Source organism: Tachyglossus aculeatus, chromosome 16, assembly GCF_015852505.1.
Source record: "Tachyglossus aculeatus isolate mTacAcu1 chromosome 16, mTacAcu1.pri, whole genome shotgun sequence".
Taxonomy (NCBI): domain Eukaryota; kingdom Metazoa; phylum Chordata; class Mammalia; order Monotremata; family Tachyglossidae; genus Tachyglossus; species Tachyglossus aculeatus.
Window position 1 is genome coordinate 41,912,898 of NC_052081.1, and position 21,757 is coordinate 41,934,654.

At 54.2% G+C, this 21,757-nt stretch overlaps 1 protein-coding gene across 2 annotated transcripts in view; it reads right to left on the minus strand.

Moving 5' to 3' along the window:
• Positions 1–1,471: 1,471 nt before the first annotated feature.
• Positions 1,472–21,757, minus strand: part of LOC119938399 (protein argonaute-1) — a 43,502-nt gene continuing 23,216 nt past the window's right edge. For both annotated transcript variants that reach the window (XM_038758224.1, XM_038758225.1), the window contains 17 exons: positions 20,204–20,324; positions 18,996–19,177; positions 18,136–18,272; positions 17,691–17,825; positions 17,381–17,468; positions 16,325–16,472; positions 16,090–16,209; positions 15,618–15,740; positions 13,137–13,270; positions 12,546–12,730; positions 11,252–11,411; positions 9,236–9,326; positions 5,506–5,700; positions 3,612–3,746; positions 2,387–2,488; positions 1,879–2,078; positions 1,472–1,667 (listed from right to left, as the gene is read on the minus strand). In XM_038758224.1, coding sequence (XP_038614152.1) covers positions 1,559–1,667; positions 1,879–2,078; positions 2,387–2,488; positions 3,612–3,746; positions 5,506–5,700; positions 9,236–9,326; positions 11,252–11,411; positions 12,546–12,730; positions 13,137–13,270; positions 15,618–15,740; positions 16,090–16,209; positions 16,325–16,472; positions 17,381–17,468; positions 17,691–17,825; positions 18,136–18,272; positions 18,996–19,177; positions 20,204–20,324 — 2,365 coding nt within the window. In that variant the 3' untranslated portion in view covers positions 1,472–1,558. The remainder of the gene's footprint in view (positions 1,668–1,878; positions 2,079–2,386; positions 2,489–3,611; positions 3,747–5,505; positions 5,701–9,235; positions 9,327–11,251; positions 11,412–12,545; positions 12,731–13,136; positions 13,271–15,617; positions 15,741–16,089; positions 16,210–16,324; positions 16,473–17,380; positions 17,469–17,690; positions 17,826–18,135; positions 18,273–18,995; positions 19,178–20,203; positions 20,325–21,757) is intronic.

Below are 21,757 nucleotides of genomic sequence, written 5' to 3' on the forward strand. Positions count from 1 at the left end.
TTCCAGGAAGGCAGGGATACGTGTGCTATGCACGGGGAATGGCAGGGGGAGGAGGGAGAGGGAGGAGCCAGGGGGCCGGGAGAGAACATCCCGCCCCCACGGTGACTCGGGAGGGCCCCTGTCCTGGCAACCCCCTCCCCGGAAGGACGGTCACCTCCTCCCACTCCGCTGGGTGTCCAGAATGAAAAATTTGGAGGAGGGGAAGCTCATCTAGAGATTTTGGCAATGGACTCAAGTTACCGTATAAAAATAACATTTAGTTTTCTCTTTTTTTCTTCTTTCAGACGTATCTTTTGTTCTAAGATATCCCAGAAAAGAAACGTTCAAATGAGGGAGACTTCACTGCCAGGGGTCAGAAATGTCACTTTAAATAACACAAGGAGAGGCTGGGGGGCAGTGCACAGGGGAGAGAGGTTCAGTGTCAGCAGCTATTCCACCTGTCGCAGTTTGAAAGTGCAAACGTCTTCGATGGGTTTTCTAACCACCTTGAGACGGGGATCTCAAAGCAACCACGGAGGGACGTGAACACCTGCTCCTTTGGATGCAAAATAGCTGCCACGCCCCCTCCCCAACCCCCAGGGGGTCATGTGGGGCTTGGGGGCATCCCCCCCTCTGCCTGGGACCCCCCACCCCAGAGGGCACAAAATGATGGCATCTCTGCAGCAGGACAGCGAAGGCACTGGGGCGCCCACGGAAACGGCCGCAACTGGGTCGGTCGGCTCTCCTCCGGCCCGGGACGGAAGGAAGACGGGGGTCGTGTCAATTCTGAGCTAAGTGCCGTAGTGCCTGACACCCGGAGGGGGCCGAGAGGGGCGGGGAGACACACCGGGGCCGACGGGCCACGAGGTGGGGGGCAACGGCGGACCGGAAGGGGCAACCCAAAACGCTAGTGTTAGAATCTCCCTACAAACTGCAGATTCCGATCCCTTTCGAGCATCTCGCATCCTAAAACATTAGTTTGGGGTTGGGGCTCTCTCTATTTCTTTCTTCCGACAAATCTACTCTTTTTCCGATTAAGGCGCTAAATATCCTTCCCTCCTCCCACCCCCCTTCCCCAGACCGACACCTCCCGCCCCACCCTCTCCCCTCTAAAACAACAAACCCAAACCTACCGGCATCTGGTGGGGGCGGCCAGTGGACCTTAAAGAGACCTCACAGCCCGAAGTCTTTAGTATTGCATTGGAAATGAAAGCCTGCTGGCGATGGCCCCTCTCCCTTTAAGACCGCTCTGTTTGCTGGGTCGGGGTGGATGTTGTGAGAGACGGAGGAAGTGGCTTTTCTGGGCTCAGACTGGTGGTGGTGGCTGGTCACTGGTGGTCTGGCTCTCCTCCCTCGCCCCCCACCCCCAGCACCCACACTGCCAGCCAGCGATACAGCTGTGGCCTGGGGAATTCTCTCCTTAGAAAATGAGGTTTCCCCAGGCCCCCCCACCCCCCTCAGCCCACCCCCGGCCGCGCACCCCCTCCCCCCAAAAGCCACTTCCCGGTGGTTCTGTCGTGATGGCTCCTTCGGGTCTGAAAGCTTTCTTCTCTCCAGTGAGGTAACGACGTTCGGCCTTTCAAGCAAAGTACATGGTGCGCAAAGTGTCCTGGTGAACCTGCACGGCTTTGGCCAGGGCCTGGGGGTCCCGCCCGTTGCTCTGCCCGGATATGTGGCTGCCCTCTCCACTGGGAAAGCAAGCGGGAAAGAGCCCTCCTGTTGTCAGCCAATCTGCTCCCGGCCCCGGAATTCCTGCCCCTCTCCGGTCCCGACCTCCCCTGCCCATCCTTCGTCTTCAACGCCCTGAGGTTGCTCTGGTTTCCCAGCCGGGGGTCGGAGCAAGATAATAATAATAATTAATAATGAGGTCCCAAGCCCCCCACTTGCCCCACTCCTCACCTGTCATGCTCCTTGTCCACCAGGTGATAGCGGGCCCGGAAGGCCACCAGTCGGGCGTAGTACGCAGGGGCGGGGATGGAGACGGAACGTGTGCAACGCACGTACGTGTGGCACAGCTGGTAGGTCAGGATCTGCAACTCGTCCGCCGTGAACCGATTGTCGTCCCAGAGGACGTAGTAATGGGACGGCCGGCTTGTACCCTGGGAAGGATAGGGGGTGGGGGAGAGGGAGAGCATCGGGAAGACGCCCTAGGAGGACAGGGCAGCGGGTCTGAACCTGTGTGCCCTCGGCACGCTGGAACTGGCCCAGAGCAGCGAAAAGAGCTGACCCCGGCAGGATGGGGGAGGTGGGGTCTTGGGATTGTACTGGCAGAGACCCCCGGCCTGGAGCTCCAGGCCAAAGCAGGTTGCCCACTGAATGAAATATATACCCTGGTTAGCCGGAGGGATGAGAGGGAGAGTAGGAAGAAAGAAGGGAAGAGAGGACAGGAAAGGAGGAGGAAGGGTACCTGAATGCCTGCATGACTGCACAGGTAGAAATCAAACTCGAAAGGGTGGGTGATATTGGTGTCCACAGTGGTTCCTGCTGGGATGTTTCCACTCTTCCCAATCTGTACAGGGGACACACAAGATTGGCCCGACCCTAATGGGGACCTACGGAGGTCTTTAACCACCATCCTGCCCCGTACCCACTGCTTGCCTCGGCTCCCACTCCATGAGGGTGATCTTAAAGCGATCTAGCAGACAGTCACCAGCCTGGGGCCCGCAGAATCAATAAATCAATCAATCGTATTTATTGAGCGCTTACTGTGTGCAGAGCACTGTACTAAGCGCCTGGGAAGTACAAGTTAGCAACATATAGAGACAGTCCCTACCCAACAGTGGGCTCACAGTCTAATAGAATAGAGTGGGGAGTCACTGATTTGAAAACAGTGACAAATGCTTAGTTCTCATCTGCAAAGCTGGATTATAACAGGTTTTCTTATCTGGTAGGTTGCCTTCTCATCCTCCTACCAGATACCTGTACAGATTTTTCACCTACATCAGCAGATGTACCCTGACATCCAGCCCCAAATTCTCTGGAAGGCAAGGGGATGCTGGGCTCTGGGGGGATTCCAAAGACCAGCAAAGGGGCTCACACTGACCAGGGCCGCAGAGGTACCTCCCAGGATGACAAAGTGGAAAGAGAAGTGACCTGGGAGTGTGATGACCCAGATTCTAATCCCACCTCTGCCACTTACCTGTTGTGGGTCACCCTCGGCAAGTCATTTAACTTCTCTGTCCCTCAATTTCCTCATTTATAAAATAGGGATTAAATACCTGCTCTCCCTCCTACTTAAGCCCCTAAGCTCCATGTGGGACAGGAAATGGATCTTGTATCTACCCTGGCACACAGTAACAATAATGACATTATTATTACGGTTATTATGTACCAAGCACTGTACTAAGAGCTGGAGTAAATACAAGATAATCAGATCCCACATTGGGCTCCCAGTCTAAGTAGGAGGGAGAACAGGCACTGAATCCCCATTTTGCAGAAGAGGGAACCGAAGCCCAGAGGAGTTAACTGACTAGCCCAAAGTCACACGGCAGACAAGTGGCAGAGCCGGGATTGGAACCCAGGTCCTCTGACTCCCAATCCAGGCCTCTTTCTATTAGTCTGTACCACTTCTAGTCAGGACTTAAATACTTATTTTGGCGGCGGGGGCGGTGGTGCGGAGGAGAGCTGCTCACCCTCTCGTTCTTATCGGCACAGAAAAGGCGTGTGTGGTGGCGTTTCTGGACAACGATGTAGGTGATCCCGGGTTGGTAGTCCTTCTCCAACTTGATGCAGGCATCGCGGATGGCCAGCAGCTCATAGTGGAGGATCTGGATGGGGAGTGGTGGAGGGAAAGAGAGATGACAGCAAAGGAATTCCATGAGTTGCTCAGCTCTTTTTCCTGATGAGTTTCTCCCTACTTTTGGCTTTATATTTGTTCTTCCTCTGGCTTTCACTCTGTATATTTAATTTTGGTCTGCCTCCCCCTCCCGCACCAATAGGATGTCAGCTCCTGGAGGACAGGGAATGTGTGTTTTGCTTCTGCTGTACTCTACCAAATTCTCAGTTCAGAACCTAGCTCTCAGTAGGTTCTCAATAAATGGCACTTATTGATTGAATGAGTGACCGTCAGAGCTCCTCTATAATCTGTAATAATAACAATAATGATGGTATTAAGAGCTTAGTATGTGCAAAGCACTGTTCTAAGCGCTGGAATCTCCTTGTGGAGCGTGTCTACCTATTCTACTGCACTGTACTCTCCAAAGCGCTTAGTCAGTGCTCTGCAAACAGTAACTGCTCAACAAGTACCACTGATTTATCTCGACTCCCCTCAACTTCACAGCCCCAGGGATCCCGGGAGGGAAGAGTACAAGAAAGACCAACCAATCAACTGTATTTATTTAGTGCTCACCATGTGCAGCGCACTGTACTAAGTGCTTGGGAGAGTACAATATAACAAAGTTGGCAGACATGCTGCCTGCCCACAAACAGCTTACAGTCTCGAGAGGATGAGTCTAGAAAGGCCCAAGAACCAACCAACCCTAAAGAGCACTTTTATTTTAGCCCGAACCCCAGTCCATTTGCTCCCTTACTTATTAGGCTGGATATCTGTAAAATGGGGATTAAGACTGCGAGCCCCCCGTGGGACAACCTGATCACCTTGTAACCTCCCCAGCGCTTACTATGTGCTTACTATGTGTTTTGCGCATAGTAAGCTCTTAATAAATGCCATTATTATTATTATCTCTGGGTGTCATCTAAAGTGGGGTTCCTTCAACCAATCCGCCTGTCTTCTTCTGGACACCTTAAAAAACTTCCATTAGCTGCTCCTGCAGCTTTCTCTCTCTGGAATTTTCTCTATGACTGGCAGCTGGTCCCTGGGGTAAACAAACTCTTAACCTTCCTCCCCTCCCCACAGCTGCTTACAGTGCTCTGTATACAGCAGGCACTCAATAAATAATCAATCTATCAATGGAATGTACTGACTTCTTACTGTGTGAAGAGCACTGTACTGCATGCTTGGGAGAGTACAATATAACAAAGTTGGTAGACAGGCTACTTGCCCACAATGAGTTTATAGTTTAAAGGGGAGGGGACATACATTAATATAAATAATTAATAGATACGTACATAGATATGTATAAATGAGAAACAGCGTGGCCTAATGGATAGAGCATGGGCCTTAGAGTCAGAAGGACCTGAGTTCTTAGCTCTGCCACTTGTCTGCCGTGGGACCATGGGCAAATCACTTTACTTCTCTGTGCCTCAGTTCCCTTGCCTCTAAAACAGGGATTAAGACAGTGAGCCCCATGTGGGACCTGGGCGGTGTCCAACCTGATTAGTTTGTATCTACCCAAGCGCTTAGTACAGGGCCAGGCACATAATAAGCACTTAGTAAATCTATAAAAGAAAAGAATACCGTGGATTGACTGGGGAAGAGGGAATGCCGCTCCAGACCCCTGGATTTCTCCTCAGCTCCTTTCCCGATCTCCTACCATGGTTTGGTCCCCACTGCAAGTCTTTCCTCTTGCTGGGAGGCCACAGCCCTCGGGTGGTGGGTGGGAGTATTCCTGAGGGGCTCTTGCTCACCTGGGGGAGTTGACCCTCAGGGACTCCATCTCGGTAGAAGATGATGCGGGTGGGTTTGAAGCGGGTGGACTTGTAGAACTGGATGAGCAGCTCCCGCACCATGTAGGACAGGTCCTCGATGATCTCCTGCCGCGGCCGCTGGACGCGCACCGTGGCGCAGTACCGGCTCGGGTGGGCGTCCATGCTGCCCACCACCTGCCGCACAGACATGGCCGTGCTCGGGTCTAGCATAACGCCCTGTGACCTCATCCCCGTCTCCTCAGACTCCCGCGCCCACTGCCCCCCTTCATGTGACCGGGCTGCAGGGGGCTGAGACGGAAGGAATACGTCCGATGGGGAGAGGTACCGGATGCCACGGAAACCAGAAAGGAGGGTGGGTAAGGGGAAGGAACAAGGAGGGGAGGGTCACTTGGAGAGACAAATGGAGTTTGCTTCCCTTTGTCTACAGGGATACCCTCCTGGCCCACATCTGCCTCTGAAATTCAGTTACAGAAGACCCCTCCGCCCTCCATCCCTACCCAGAGCCCTTCACACCAGCCTTTGTCACTCAGCTGCAAGTGGGGCTACAGCTGAGCATCATAGACTCCTCCACCCAATGGTTGGACAGTCCAGGCATGACTGGGGTTTTCCCTTCTCCCTGGGGACACAGACCCTCCAGGGGTGAGTGGGCTAGGCCAGGAGAGGAGAGGGGGAAAAGGCCAGCCCTCTTTCCAAAGAACTTGGCCCTTATATTTGCTACTTCTCAGAATCGAGGAGCAGGAGGGAGATGGGGCCTGGTTGCCAAGCAACCGACTGAGGCGAATCGGAGAGCCCTGGGCACCGAACTGGGGACCCAGGCCGAATGAAGATGGGTGGGGGTGACACAGAGGCCTGGGGAAGGGAGGAACCGATCCCAGGGTGAGTCACTGGTGAGCTACGCAGAGACCCTGACTCCACTGGGGGGAAAAAAGAGGAGGCAGGAAGTGGACTGTAAAAGGTGAAGGGGGTCCCTCCATCCCCTCCAAGGATAGAGAAAGACATCACAGGCTTTTCAAATGCAGCAGGAGAGATTAGGAGAGGCAGCTGATGCAATTTCCTGATGCCCAGGTGCCAAACTGACCCAGCCTCTGACTTATGATGCACAGTGCCAGCTCCATCTTCCCGCTGTAACCCGACTCGGAGCTGGTGACAGACACCAGTCAGGCGCGCATTTGTGGGATCTTAATTTCTGATAAGTGGAAATCAAGAGCTGGAGACGTTTCAGACTTGAAGGAATACTCCCCTGCAGTGGGTCAGGAACAGGACTCCCATTCTGGTTTTTTTATGATATTTGTCAAGCGCTTACTGTGCACCAGGTACCGTATTAAGAGCTGGGATAGATACAAGCTAATGAGGTTGGACACAGTTCCTGTCTCAAAGGGGGCTCACAGTCTTAATCTCCATTTTACAGATGAGTTAACTGAGGCCCCGAGAAGTGAAGTGACTTGCCCAAGGCTCCACAGCGGACAGGTGGCGGAACCAGGATTAGAACCCAGGTTCTTCTGACTCCCAAACGTGTGCTTTATCTACTAGGCCACGCTGCTTCTTATAAGAAACATCGTCCCCACGGACCTTGACTCATGTTGTGACTTTCAGTTCGAGGATCACCTGTGGTGAAGGAAGGTGGCTGGCTGGGGAAATGCCTCCCCTGCAGATTTAGGAAGAGAGACCCTCCTCTAGACCATAAACTCATTATGGACAGCGAATATGTCTGTTATATTGTACTCTCCCAAGAGCTTAGTACAGTGCTGTGCACACAGTAAGCGCTTAATAATTACCATTGACTGACTGGCTGATCTATGGGGGCAGAGAGAGGGGGTGTTCCACCCAAAGGCAGGGGGAGGGATGAAATGGCCTGTGAAGGATCCCGCTAGCTGTTTTGTGTTTTCTATACCTGGAGTCCATTGGCCGAAATGGACATTGGCTGAAAATCCGGGGTCTGGTCCGGCCTGGCCTGGTTCCTGTCTGTGCCAAGTCCAAAGAGGACTCTTCTCTGGGTATGCCCAGCTCCATGGTGTAACAGCTGAGGCCCCACAGTCAGGAAGTTAGCCCAGGCCAAATCGGAAGTGGCCTGGATTTCATTTCCAAGTGGAAGGTGACGGAGGGGGCGAAGAGGAAACACTTGCAATTGTGCCCGTGCCCCCAGAAATGAGAAATGTCCTGGGTCATTTCTCATTTGTCAGGTCTCTCTTCCGGTTCACTGTTGCTCTGGGTTCAATCCTGCAGCATCCCCCTGACCGAAATGGGGGAGGGGAGAGGCTGCTAAGGACCGGTTAAATAAGGCCTTAGTCCAGCCAGGGGCAACCGGATCAGGTGAGTCCTCAGGAGGCCCGGAGCGGTGCTCTAAAATTATGAGGCACAAAATCAGCCACCCCTTTCCACTGCCTTGGCCCCCCTTGCCACAGCTCAAGGGCTGACTCCAGCATCCCTAAAACAGGAAGTCAGTGCCTGATTTGGGAGTAGGGGGTGGGGATGGGGGGCGGTTGAGATGGAGATGGGAGAGGGGAAGGGGGGGGCCACTTTCCAAGAAGTTTAGGGAATTTTCTGCCCCAAGGTAGCCTGTTTGGTTGGATGATCTAACAGGTTGTCCCGAGGACATTACCACTGGCTTCTCCACATCAGGCTGCCGGCTTTCCCTGCCCCTGTTCAGGCTGAAAAGGTGGGAAGGGGGATGGCGACAGACAGAAGGGCCCACCAGCAGCCCAGGGGCCGTTGAAGCGCTTAGTACAGTGCTCTGCACACAGTAAGCGCTCAATAAATAGGATTGAATGAATGAATGAGGAAGCAGGGCCTGCCTGGCACACACACCCCACCTGCTGGCGGCTTCCTTGCCTCGCCACAGGGACACATTTCACCTTCTCCTCTCCCAATCAATCAATCAATCAATCAATCGTATTTATTGAGCGCTTACTGTGTGCACAGCACTGTACTAAGCGCTTGGGAAGTACAAGTTGGCAACATATAGAGACAGTCCCTACCCAACAGAGGGCTCTGGTTCCTGGCCACCAGTCCAGGCAGGGAGGGAGAAGAGAGGAGAAAGGGACTTCGGGATGAGGAGGAGAGGGGTTCCGGACAGCAGCGGGGATTGGTCACAACGGGGAGAATTCCAGCAGCGACCACAGATCCCGGGATAGGGAAGCAGCGAGGCCTAGTGGATAGCACACGGGCCTGGGAGACGCAAGGACCTGGGTTCTAATCCCAGCTCTACCACTCGTCTGTTGTGTGACCTTGGGTAAGTCACTTCACTTCTCTGTGCCTCTGAAAAATGTGGATTGAGATTGGAAGCCCCATGTGGGACCGGGACTGTGCCCAACCTGATTAGCTTACATCTACCCTGGCGCTTAGTACGGTGCCTGGCGCAGAGAAAGTGCTTAACAAATACCATTAAAAAACGTCACGGGAGTCAGGAAACCGAGTTTCTAGCCCCAGTTCTCCTGGCCTGTTGTGTGACCGTGGGCAAATCATTTAACCTCTCAATGAATACTTCCTCATCTGTGAAACGGGGATAAGATGCATTCTTCCTCTACTTCTTAGACTGTGAGCGCCACATGGGACAGGGACTACATCTGACCCGATTCTCTCATATCTTCACCAGCCATAGCATAGCACAGTGCTTTCCTACATAGTAAGCGCTTAATAAGTTCCATAACAACAATAATTAGCACTGCAGGAGGCAGTTTTCTTGGTTGCGGGGTGAGGGCAGGTTACTCACAGCGGTGATGGAGGGCTTCTTGCCGTCTCCCGCCGGGGGGTGGGTCACATCCGCCCCCAGGAATATCACGGGCTGTTGGAAGACGGCGGAGCTGAGCGGGGAAGAAACAGAGGCTGTGAGGGGTCTGGAGCTGCCTGATCCCCCACCGCAGGGGCTGGGCCCAGGTGGAATCCTTCGGGCTTATTTAAATATGCCAAGACCCTTCCCAGGAATTTCAGCCACCGCTTGGCAGGATTAGCCCATTAGGTTGCCCTCTGACCCTCAGTCCCATCCACTCTGAAAATCCCCTTGACAACCAGATTGGATTTGGAGAGGTTTGGGAGGTGGTGCTTTGAGGAGACACTGGGGTAAAGGGATGTGGGAGGAGAGAAACAGAGGCTGTGGGGAAGTCAGAATGGAGACAAAGGTGGGGGAAGAGTAGGGAGAAGAGCAGGATGCTGGGGACACCTGGGAGGGAGAGGAGGAGGGCCCAAGAGGATTTCTTTGCCTGTGGAGTCTGGCCACAGAACAGCACATGCAACGTAATGATCAGATGTGTCAGCATTACTTTGGGGTAATGTTTGGGATGACACGCCACTGGTGTTCTCCAAGCTGGGCCCTGGCCCCACCACTCTTTCTCCCCTGAGGCTTCCCAGTTTTCCAGAATATGTGCTCCCTCCTGCCTCACGGGCCCAGGAAAACTCTGAGCAGAGCCTAAACCCCTTCCTTCTCTTCTTTCAACCCCAAAGCAGGGAAGGCAGGTAGGAGGAAGGTGGCATCCCAGGACCGGTGACTAAAAAAAAAGGGTCGGTCTCTCTGGGTTGGGTTGGAGTCCAACGGATCTGGTGGCGTCGACCCCTTCAAAGCCCCTCCCTGCTCCAGGCCTCCCTCCGGCTTGCACCCTAGTCTGGGCAGATGGCAGGGAGTGGGAGAGCCCTGGCTGGAGGCTCGAAGCTTTGAAAAAAGCAACAAAAAAAAAATCACAGCCTAGCACAGTCTTCCCATTACCCTCCTCTCAGCTTCGGCCTCACCCTCCCTGGCCCCGGGGGCCTCTTGGCAACTGATGAGACCAGACTGGGCCCAGGGGCTGCTGGAAAGTCAGGGGCTGGGACACTCTCTGTGGCAAGGGGAACCAGCCTGGGGCTCCCTCTTGCTAGGCTTTGTCTTCTTCATCCCTCCCAGCCTCCTGCTTCATAAATATTAAATCTCCACCATCTGCAGGGGCAGGAGACAGAGGGAGGAGACAGGAGAGGGAGGGAGGGGAAGGACACGGTACACACACAGACACACACAGACACACACAGAGTGCCACTGGCTGGACTCCCTCCTCCAGGGGGTGGAGAGGGAAAAGGAAGCTGTTTGAATGCCAGTGGCAATCTCAGGCCCTGGGGGACATGGGAGATGGGGGCCAGGTGGCAACCCTGGAGTTCCAAGCTCAAAAAACATCAGAAGTGGCGAGGCACGTGGCAGACAAACCCGCCCCCCAGTCTGAGTCCAAGCTCTTTGTGTCTGGAAAAAAGAGGACCAGCTCCCTCCATCGTCTACATTCCCTGTTTATCCCCTCATAAAGCACCGGGTACCTGGAGCCCCTCACAGAGCAGCACAGGGCCCCGATTTCAGGCCCCCGCTGAGCTGAGTGGAAGTAGCTAGTTCTGGGCAACAGGTGCTTTGATGCCCCCAAGGATTTGTGAAACCAACACTTCCACGCCCAAGTCCGGCCCAAGGCCATAGTCCCAGCTTTGGGCCAACTTCTTTGCATGGGTCCAGGCCCACATTTCTGGGGCTCAATCTCAGCTAGTACCTCAGCAGGCTTCTCCCAGCTTCTACCTCAGTCCCCCTTCCCCGCCTCCCTCGACGAGACCCCGGACCCCTATCTCTCTTTACTCCCAGTGACCCGCGGGAGGTCAGGGTGGCCGGCTGAGCCTCGGGAAGCTGGTGGGACTCTGAAGCGCCCTTCGGGAAGGGACCAGTTGAGGTCGTCCCCGGTGACGGTGCCCGGAAGGAGCAGGGACAGTGGGAGAAATGGGGAGGCCCTACCGCTGATGGGGGACCAGGATGTTGTTGATTCCCCCAAGCTTGACGTTGATCTTGAGGCAGAGGTTGGAGAGGGTCTGAGGGGAGGTCTTCACCACGTTCTTCACCTGCACACACTGCGTGGCCATGCCCAGGAGCGTGTCCCCAACACGTTTCACCTCCGCTAGGGATTGGAGACAGAGGGAGGGGCCTGAGTTTCCACCTCTTGCCACAACTCCAGAAAAGCAAGCCCCTCTGAGGCAGATGGGGTGGCCCGGGGCAATCCGGCCCACACCGTTCCCAGCCATGAATCGGGATTGAGAAAGCCGATCCTTCCCGGCCCCCCAGGGCCCGACTCCACCTCCCTTTAGTAACATTTGTGGTATTTGTAAAGCACTTACTATGGGCCTGTCGCTGTACTAAACACTGGGGCAGACACAACACATTCAGGTCAGACACAGTCCTTGTCCTATATGGGGCTCACAGTCGAAGAAGGAGGGAGAACAGGTATTGAACCCCCATTTTACAGATGAGGAAACTGTGGCACGGAGGAAGGGAAATGACTTGTCCAAGGTCACAAAGCAGGAAAATGGTGGAGCGGGGATTAGAAGCCTGGACTTCTGAGTCCCAGGCCCGTACCCATTCCACTACGCCACACTGCTTCCCTCTCTTCTTTCACTTTGTACCTTTAGGTCCCCGCCAGCTCCAGGAAGCCCTCATGGTTTACCTGCATCCATTCTCCAACCCCTAAGTCCAATACCTAGCCCCCTCTTCCCACTTAATCCTTTCTTTGAACTGTGTCTGATCTGACAACCTCATATCCACTCCAGAGTTTAGCAGGTATTAAATTTCATAATTATCATAATTATGACAGGAAGATAAACACAGGCAAATAGCATTATTATTACTACTTAGTGGTAGTTAGTAAATACCTGCTTATGTGCCAAGCAGTGTGCTAAGCACCAGGGTAGTTATAGGATCAGCACTCAATAAATACCACTGATTGATTGATAATCATATGGCACATAGTCCACAACCCTCATGGGGCTCACATGGGTAGGAGGAATGGAAGGCAGGTATCTCATCCCCACGACAGATGGGGACACTGAGGCCCAGATGAATGAAATGTCTTCCCCAAAGACACAAAGGAGATCAGGTGCAGAGCTGGAATTAGAATCTAGACCTTTCACAAAAGCTCCACTGCTTCCTGGAGACCATCCAGTGATCCTGGCCTCCCCTCCAGCCACCCCAGAGGAGACAAACTTCCTCTTGGCAACTTCCACCCTTTCCCATCCAGTTCTCCGGGCCAGGACCTCACCGTAGACGGGGGTTTTCCCTGGAAGGATGACGATGATAAGCTGGAGGCCCGAATAGGTGTTCTTTAGGTGGCGGAACATGGGCTCCACACTGTCGGCGCCCTGGGCGTATTTGCAGAAGCACGGCTGGCCCTGGATGGGCATCCCTGCGTCCTTGGAGATCTTGCGCAGCTGGTCTGTGAAGTTCCTAGGGCGGCACAAGCAATGTGAGACGGTGGGAAGGGCTCTAAGGGTCGGCCCCCAAAGCTTCCAGGGTGACTTGCGGAGGACCGAATCACCCGGGGTACAGATTTCCCGGGATATGGGAGCCGAGGTGTGCCCCTGCAAGGCTGGGTTAGGGGCAGGGGGCTGCTAACGACCCTGGGGAGGGTGGCCAGAGGCCAAGACCAACTAGAGCAACTCTGGGCTTGGCTGGGGCCACGGGACTGGCCCATGAGGCATGAGTTAGGGGAACCAGATGCCCAGCTTCAGCAGGAGGATGGCGTGTGGGGAGACCAGAGCCCGGGGAGTGCTACACTCAGCATGAGAGGCTCATGGGAGAGCTGACCCAATCCAGTCCTCACGCCCCCAGGTCCCGTCTCACTGCTCCTTACTTCAGCACTTCCTCTCGGCACTGCTTCTGGGGTGCAAAGCAGGCGATGGCCCAGACCTTGATCTCAATCCCGTTGTAGAACTGCTTTCCCCGCATGTCCCACACCCCCTGGTTGGGAGTGGCGATGGCACGGTTCTGTCAGGAAGAGGGGAGGAGGCCTGGTTAGAACCCTGAGGGACAAACCCAATCCCCCAAATCAGACTCCCTATTCCCTCTGCTGCAAGTCCCACTGCCCCTTCCCAGAACCCTGAGCTCAGACCGGAGGGCGGTGCAGGGGGATAATTACAGAGGATATCAAATATCTGGGCTTTAGTTTAGTAAATTTCCTGCTAGACTCTAAGATCCTTGAAGGCTGGGATCATGTCCGCTGATGTCCATCCACCTCGGCATCAAAACAGTAACTCCTCAACAATGGCTTTAGGCCCCCAGTCAGTTCCTATCTTACCTTGCTGATTTCCAGTCAGTTCCTATCTTACCTTGCTGATTTCCCGCTACAACCCAGCTGGCATACTGCACTCCTCTCAAGCCAACTTACGCACTTGATCTCAACTATCTCACTGCCAACCCCTTGCCCAGGTCATCATGTCCTCCCTTTGGTCTGGAATGCCCTCCTCTTTCATATCTGACAGACCGCTACTCTCCCCATCTTCAAAGCCCTACTCAAATCACAATCTCCTCCAAGAAGCCCACCGTGATTAAGTTCTCGGTTCCCCTATCTACATTTACCTTCTGTGTCACCTCCCCATCTGCCCTCCCTTCTGCATCACCTATGCACTTGTGTCTGTAACTCTTAAGCTCTTTGATTTTTCACCCCAACCCCACAGAACTTCTGCAGATATCCAGCTGTAATTTATTTTAACGTCTGTCTCCCTCTAATAATAATAACTATAGTATTTATTAAGCACTTACTATGTGCCAAGCCCTGTTCAAAGCACTGGGGTAGATAGAAGGTAATTAGGTTGTCCCATGTGGGGCTCACAGTCTTAATCCCCATTTTACAGATGAGGTAACTGAGGCACAGAGAAGTTAAGTGACTTACCCAAGGTCACACAGCAGACAAGTGGTGGAGCTGAGATTAGAACCCACGTCCTGACTCCCAAGCCCGTGCTCTTGCCACTAGGCCATGCTGCTCCCCTCTCTAGTCTGGAAGCTCTTTTTTTTTTTTTAAATCACATTTGCTAAGCACTTACTATGTGCCAGGCTCTGTTCTAAGTGCTGGGGTAGATACAGAATAATCATTCATTCATTCATTCATTCAATCGTATTTATTGAGCGCTTACTGTGTGCAGAGCACTGTACTAAGCGTTTGGGAAGTCCAAGTTGGCAACCTATAGAGATGGTCCCTACCCAACAGTGGACTCACAGTCTGGAAGGGGGAGACAGAGAACAAAACATATTAACAAAATAAAATAAATAGAATAAATATGTACAAATAAAATAAATAAATAGAGTAATAAATACATACAAACATATATACATATATACAGGTGATGTGGGGAGGGGAAGGAGGTAAGGTGGGGGGGATGGAGGGGGGAGGAGGGGGAGAGGAAGGAGGTTGGATAGAGGTCCCTGTCCCACATGGGGCTCACTACCTTAATCCCCATTTGACAGATGAGGTGACTGATGCACAGAGAAGTGAAATGACTTGCCCAAGGTCATATAGCAGACAAGTGGCTCAGTGGAAAGGGCCCGGGCTTTGGAGTCAGAGGTCATGGGTTCATATCTCGGCTCCGCCACTTGTCCGCTGTGTGACTTTGGGCAAGTCACTTCACTTCTCTGGGCCTCAGTGACCTCATCTGTAAGATGGGGATGAAGACTGTGAGCCCCCCGTGGGACAACCTGATCACCTTGTAACCTCCCCAGCGGTTAGATCAGTGCTTTGCACATGGTAAGTGCTTAATAAATGTCATTATTATTATTATTCTTTCATTCATTCAATCGTATTTATTGAGCACTTACTGTGTGCACAGCACTGTACTAAGCGCTTGGGAAGTACAAGTTGGCAACATATAGAGACGGTCCCTACCCAACAGTGGGCTCACAGTCTAGAAAGTGGTGATCAGATTAGAACCCAGGTCCTGCCAACTTCCAGGCCCGGGACTCGCGATCCACTAGGCCACGCTGATTCCTTGTGGGCAGGGATCATGTCTCCCTACGCTATTTTGATTGTCCACTCCCAAGCTCTCAGGACAGTGCTTTGCCCACAGTAAGCGCTCAAAAAATACCACTGATTGATAATTATATTGTACTTTCCCAAGTCCTTAGTTCTAAGTGCTTGGCACGCAGTAGGTGATGAACAAAACGCACCGTTTGGTCGACAAAACCTCCCTCCCGGCCCCTGTGGGCCTCCCACTGCTCTGATGCGAGCTACGGCTCCCAAAAGCCCCGATCTTTGGCAACCCCTTACCCCCAGCAGCCCCTCTACCCCTGCAGCCCCCCCGCCATCCTCCCCTCCCCTGCTCATGCAAAACCACACACTCACCCGGCCCCCGTACTGCAGGATCGGTGCCGGCAGCACCCGGCCCGTCACCTCCGTCATATCGTCCTTCACTTTGATCCCGAACTCCTGGATGTAAGGGTCCAGGTTGTAGCTGGCATTCTTCATCTGAGAGGGAGACGGGAAAAGGGGAGTCACCACGGCCAGGCACCACCCGGTCCCTGGAGAAATCAGGAAGCTGGGGAGAAATCAGGCCAAGGGCCTAAAACTCCCTGCCTCCCTGACTTGCTTGTAGGTTTCCCAGGGATTCAGTGCTTCAGGGAGGGAGAGGATTACGTGCATCAGATTCTGCGGGGAGGAAGCGGGGTGCCTGAGTGATGGGGGTCTAGTGGGGCACCATCAGAGGGGTCCCCAGAGCTCAGATCCCGACTCTCGTCACACGGGCCCTTCCCTTCCCCAGCCGCCCCCGCTCTCACCCGGCCCGGGCACTCGCGATCCCCCCGCCTCCCCCACCCACCAGACGGCTGATCTCTTCCTGCCTGTCCGGCGCAGACCTCGCGGTCGCCTTGATCATGGTCGACGTCTGATTGTCCGTCAGTTTCTTGATGCAACGCTGTCCTGCCACAATGTTACAGACCTGGGCGCCGGGCCCACACGTTAAACGGGGTGGGAACCCCGCGGCCGGCCCCACGGACCCCTCCCGCCTCCCGAGGGGGGAGGGCATAGGGCGGGGTCTGAGCACGAGGGCTCACCTCCAGGGGCAGGTAGGTATGTTTCTGCTCCTGGCCCACCTGAAGACACGGAAGGTGGGGATACTTGAGCTGCAGGTTGTATTTCTGCTTGAAGTACTGTGCCACTGTGCACTCCACAGTCTGCCCGCTCTCTAGCTGAAGGGGGAAACTGGAGGGGGAGAAGAGGTACAGGGAGGGGAACCACAGCCCCGGCCAGCCCCTCCCTACCACCCCCCTGCCCCACAAACACTTTCTCACTGAGGCAGCCCCCTCGGAGCCTCTGGGAAGAGAATGTCTCAACTTGCCCCAACTGGAGAGGCCGAGGGGACACCATGTTGGGGTGTGGAAGGGGAGGCAAAGCGAGGGCATGGGGGGTCTCTAACGGGTGGGGGAGAAGAGTGCCCCTTCCCGTGAGTAGCTCCAAGAAGGAAGTAACATCCTCACCCTCCCCTAGCTGCCACCACACTGAAAGAGCACAGGGAAGACAGTGGGTGGGTGGCACAGAGAAAGCCTGGAGAACAAAGGGAGATGGGCGGGCAGAGACAAGCTCAGGACAGGCAGGGGGGGTGGGGGAACAGAAGGTGGAGGCTGGAGAGGGGTGAGGGCAAGAGAATGGAGGGGTGAGGGAAAAGACAAGGGCAACGGGCCTGGTTAGCACTAAGGCTGCTGAGCCGGCCCAGGATGTGAAGGGGAGGAGGGCGCACGGCCCAGGCTGAGCTGAGCTCTGAGGGGAGATTGGAAGGCTGGAAAGTCCAGATCGGGAATCGGGGAAGCTGGAAGGGCTAGGTGGCGGACGGTGTGGGGGGAAGGGATAGGAAGGACTCTCCTGGTTAGACAATTTAAATTTCCACTCCAATCTGGACCCATACTACGCCTGGGGCGGACCTCCACTGCCCCACTGGACCCCACCTCTGAGGCCCTCAGGGGAGGGATGAGTCACCTGGGGACTGAATCTGTCAACGCCCCTCTCTCCCCTGCCCAGGGGAGCTGTCTGAGCCCCCACGTCCCCCCTCTCCCCTGGGCTCAGGAAGCTCCCTCCCAGCGTCCGAGCCAGGGCCCCGCCCGCTCCTCGCTTACGTCTGGTGGCTGGCAGGCCGACGGGTGACGTTACAGACTCGATATTTCCGCTTCATCTGCCCACAGTGCGTCACCTCTACCTTCAGGCCTAGTGGGGCCAGGGGCGGGAGGAGTTTAGGCGGCTCCAGGACGGGGAGGCACCCGGGAAGATGGATCCGCTGGCTGCCAACCGCCCCCCACCATCCCCGGTGCCCCGGAAGGGAGGGCTGGCGGGAAAGGGGTCCTTTAGCCCTGTGGGGAGAGCTGGCCTCCCTGCTTTCCTCCCCCGGCCCCCGACCTGGGGGCTGTGTCCACCCCGACTTCCCATCACCTTTGATCTCCTTGGTGAAGCGGACCCGCTGGGAGTCAGTCAGGGGCTTGGGCTGCTCGTCGATGTTCCGGATGTCCAGCACCTCACACATGAACTCGATCACTGGCTGCGCCTTATAGAAGGCCGTGGCCGAGACTGGGGGCGGGGGGCCCCGGCGGGGGTCAGGATAGGCTCTGGAGTTTGTTCCACGGCTCCCCCCGACCCCCGGCACTTTCTGGCTGGTGTGGGGGGGGCGAGAAATGGGGAGGAGCCCCTCCGCCTGGGGACTGGGTCGGGGGAAGGGATCCGGGAAGAAAGAGGGAAGAGAGAGGACGTTGACCTGAAGGTCAGGGGAAAGGGGAGGAAAGATGGCGGAGGAGAGATGTCCTTCTCTCTGTCGAAGCCCGCCGCTCCGCCCGCCCCCCGGCAAGCCACTGACTGCCCCAACCCCGCCGAGCCCTCTCACCATCGATGTTCAACATCATCTTCCACATGGCTGGGCGAACGGACTGGTGAAAGCCAAACCAGACCTCACGGCCTCCACCCAACGGATGGTAGTAGCCCTCGGGGGGTGAGAAGAAGGAGCGGCCCACGGGTGTGTACCTGTCAGCACGGGCATGTTATGTGGGAGGGACGGGGGGCCACAGAGTCACTCCAGGACCGGCCTCCCTCAGCATCCGCTCTGATCTCCTCCCCAGCGCTTAGAACAGTGCTTTGCACATAGTAAGTGCTTAATAAATGCCATCATTATTATTATTGTTATTATCTCCACCCAGAACTTGCAGATAGTCATAGGCCCGGAAGAGGCAAGGAGCCTAGAACTCTGATATCAATCAATAGAGAGACCACTCCGTGCTGGGAGTCAACTCCACTCTACCCTGCTGTAGGACCCTTGGGCAGTCGCTTGCCCTCTCTGGGCCTCAATTTCCCCATCTGTACAGGAGGTGCAGCAATCCAGGTTCCCTTCCCACCCCATACCCAGGTCTCCCCCTCCCGCTTTGGTGCTTGGGTCCATGGCTCTGCCTCCATCTCCCATCCATACCATGGACTCCCAACACCTGTAGGGGATCAGTAAGGACTTGTGCAGTGAAAATGGAGCAGAGATTTTGTTTTCTGAGAGAAACCCAGTGGGGAACTGGAAATGATTTCCCACATTCAGTCGGGGCTGGGTAACCCAGGAGAGGGCAGGTAGTAACACCTCTTCTTAAATGTAAGGATGATGTGTCAGACTCCCAAACCAGATCCCCCATCTCTGGCCTACCTCTTCCCCACCCCAGGGCACCCAACAGGGCCTTCCTCGGATACCCTTTCCCCCGCCCTGAGTACCTCATGGATGCCAGGTGGCGCATGGCTACGTCCAGGGCCTGCACGGACTCGAGGGGGACGGGGATCTGGCCACTGACCAGCGCCTCATGCAGCATACGCCAACTGACGATGGCCATCCATTTGATGGAGACCTTGAAGATCCGGTCCTTCCCCTCCCCTGGGATCGTCACCTCAAAATCCACCTGCAGGAGACACCACACCAAGCATCAGGCCCCTGCCTGCCCCTAGGCACTTCCACCAAGCTCTCTTTTTTTTTAATAGTATTTGTTAAGCACTTACTACGTGCCAGGCACAGTACTAAGCGCTGGGGTAGATACAAGCTAATCGGGTTGGGCAGAATCCACGTCCCACATGGGGCTCACAGGCTTAATCCCCATTTTACAGATGAAGGAACTGAGGCACAGAGAAGCTGAGTGACTTGCCCAAGTTACACAGCAGACAAGTGGCAGAGCTGGGATTAGTTCCCAGGTCCTCTGACGCCCAGGCCCTCCATTAGGCCATGTTACTTCTTGTCTTGTTCTCCTTCCCCCCTACACCCCAAAAGATGTTCCCTAAGCGCTTAGTACAATGTTCTGCACACAGTAAGAGCTCAATAAATATGATCGAATGAATGATTCACTGCAAACGTTACTACCTTGAGCTAGCAGGCCCTCCCCTGCCTTCAGGCAGGATAGTCCCATAATGATAAATTATAACTGTGGAATGTTTTTCAGCACTTTCTACGTGCCAAGCCCAGAGGTGGCTACAAAATAATCAGATCAGATACAATCTGTTTCCCACACGGGGCTCACAGTCTATGGTGGGGGGAGAACAGGTTTTTAACCCCCCCATTTTACAGACAAGGAAACTGAGGACCAGAGAAGTGAAGCGACTTGCCAAGGTCACAGAGCAGCCATGTGGTGGAGGCCCCATCCCCCAGCCCACAGGAGTGGAATGGGGGAGTCTCTCTTGAGCTCCAGGGAAGCAGACACCTCAACTTCCCTCCCTGATCTCTATTCCAGCATCTCTCTCTCTTCACTACCAGGTCTTCTCCAGTCTACCCTTAATCCCAAAGCAGGTTCTCCTTAATCTGCTTTCTGTATTTGGAGATTAGGAGACTGCAGGAGGGAGGTGGGACCTTTCACACTCTGAGCCACACAAACCGAAACCCAGCTGTGGTTTTTTCATCTCCAATCCCCCCGCCCCTGAGACCTCTCCAGGCCCCTCACCCTCTCATTGCCGATGGGCAACGCCGTGACCGTGTAAATGTTCTTCTTCCCATCATACACTGGCTTCCGATCGCCGAAGATCTGTGGTTTGAAGTGCTGCACCATATACTCCACCACCTCCCTGCAGTTGGGGGAGGACGGGGGAGAAGAGGGGAGAGAGGGAGAAAGGAGCTCATAGAATCCTCAGGCTAGAAGAGCCCTTGGAGAGGGTCAGTTCGTCCAGCTCTCTGCCTCTGTGCCCTGGGGAGAAGTCAGGATGCATGAGTCGGGGAAGAGGAGACAGACCTTGACTATAACCTGCACTTTTGACCCTTCCTGGACCCCCAGGATGAGGCTACTTAAGCTGAGATTCTTAGAGACCATTTCAAATGTTGCCATGGACATAATCTACATCCCACCTGTGGGAGCCCCTCAAGGCTCAGTTCTAGGTCCCCTTCTATTCTCCATCTATACCCACTCCCTTGGAGAACTTATTCACTCCCACGGATTCAACTACCATCTCTACATGGACGTAATTCCCAGATCTGGCCCTGCCCTGATCTTTCTTCTTCTCTACAGTCTTGTATTTCCTCCTGCCTTCAGGACATCTCTATTTGGATGTCCTACCCACACCTCACACTTAACATGTCTGTAACAGAATTCCCCATCTTCCCATCCAAACCCTGTTCTTCCCCATGACTTTCCCTTTACTGTAGACAGCACCACCAACCTCCCTGTCTCACAAGCCCATAACCTTGGCATTACCCTCAACTCATCTCTCGTCTTCAACCCACGTACTCAGTCTATCATCAAATCCTGTCAGTTCAACCTTCACAACATTGCTAAAATCCACCCTTTCCTCTCTATCCAAACTGCTGCTATGCTGAACCAAGCACTTATCCTATCCTACCTCCTTGCTGACCTCCCTACTCCAGTCCATACTTCACCCTACTGCCTGGAGCATTTTTCAAAGAAAAAGTTCAGTCTCTCCTCTCCTCAAAAGCCTCCAATAAACAAAACTTCTTACCATCGACTTTTTGGATTGTGATCCCCTGAGGGACAAGGGCTATGTCTAATTCTCACCTTAATATTCCTTCACCTTTATAGCAAACAAAACTTCTTACCATCGACTTTTTGGATTGTGATCCCCTGAGGGACAAGGGCTATGTCTAATTCTCACCTTTATATTCCTTCACCTTTATATCCTAATTACAGTGCTCTACACATAGTACACATATGGTAAATACCATTACTACTACTTTTAGGCACTCGATCAGCTCTCTCCCCCTCTTATCTTACCTCCCTGATTTTCCACTACAATCCAGCCTCCTAACGCCAGCCTACTCACTGTATCATGATCCCGTCTGTCTTGCTGCTGACCTCTTGCTCCCATTCATATGCAACATCTTCCCATCTTCAAAACCCTATTAAAATCACACCTCCTCCAAGAGGCCTCCCCTCCTCTCACTTCCTCACCCTATTTGCTCCCCCCCCGCCCCTCACCTATGATTTTGGATCTGTATCCCTTAAGCACTTTAATTCTCTTCAACCTCAACCTCACAGCACTTTAATGTA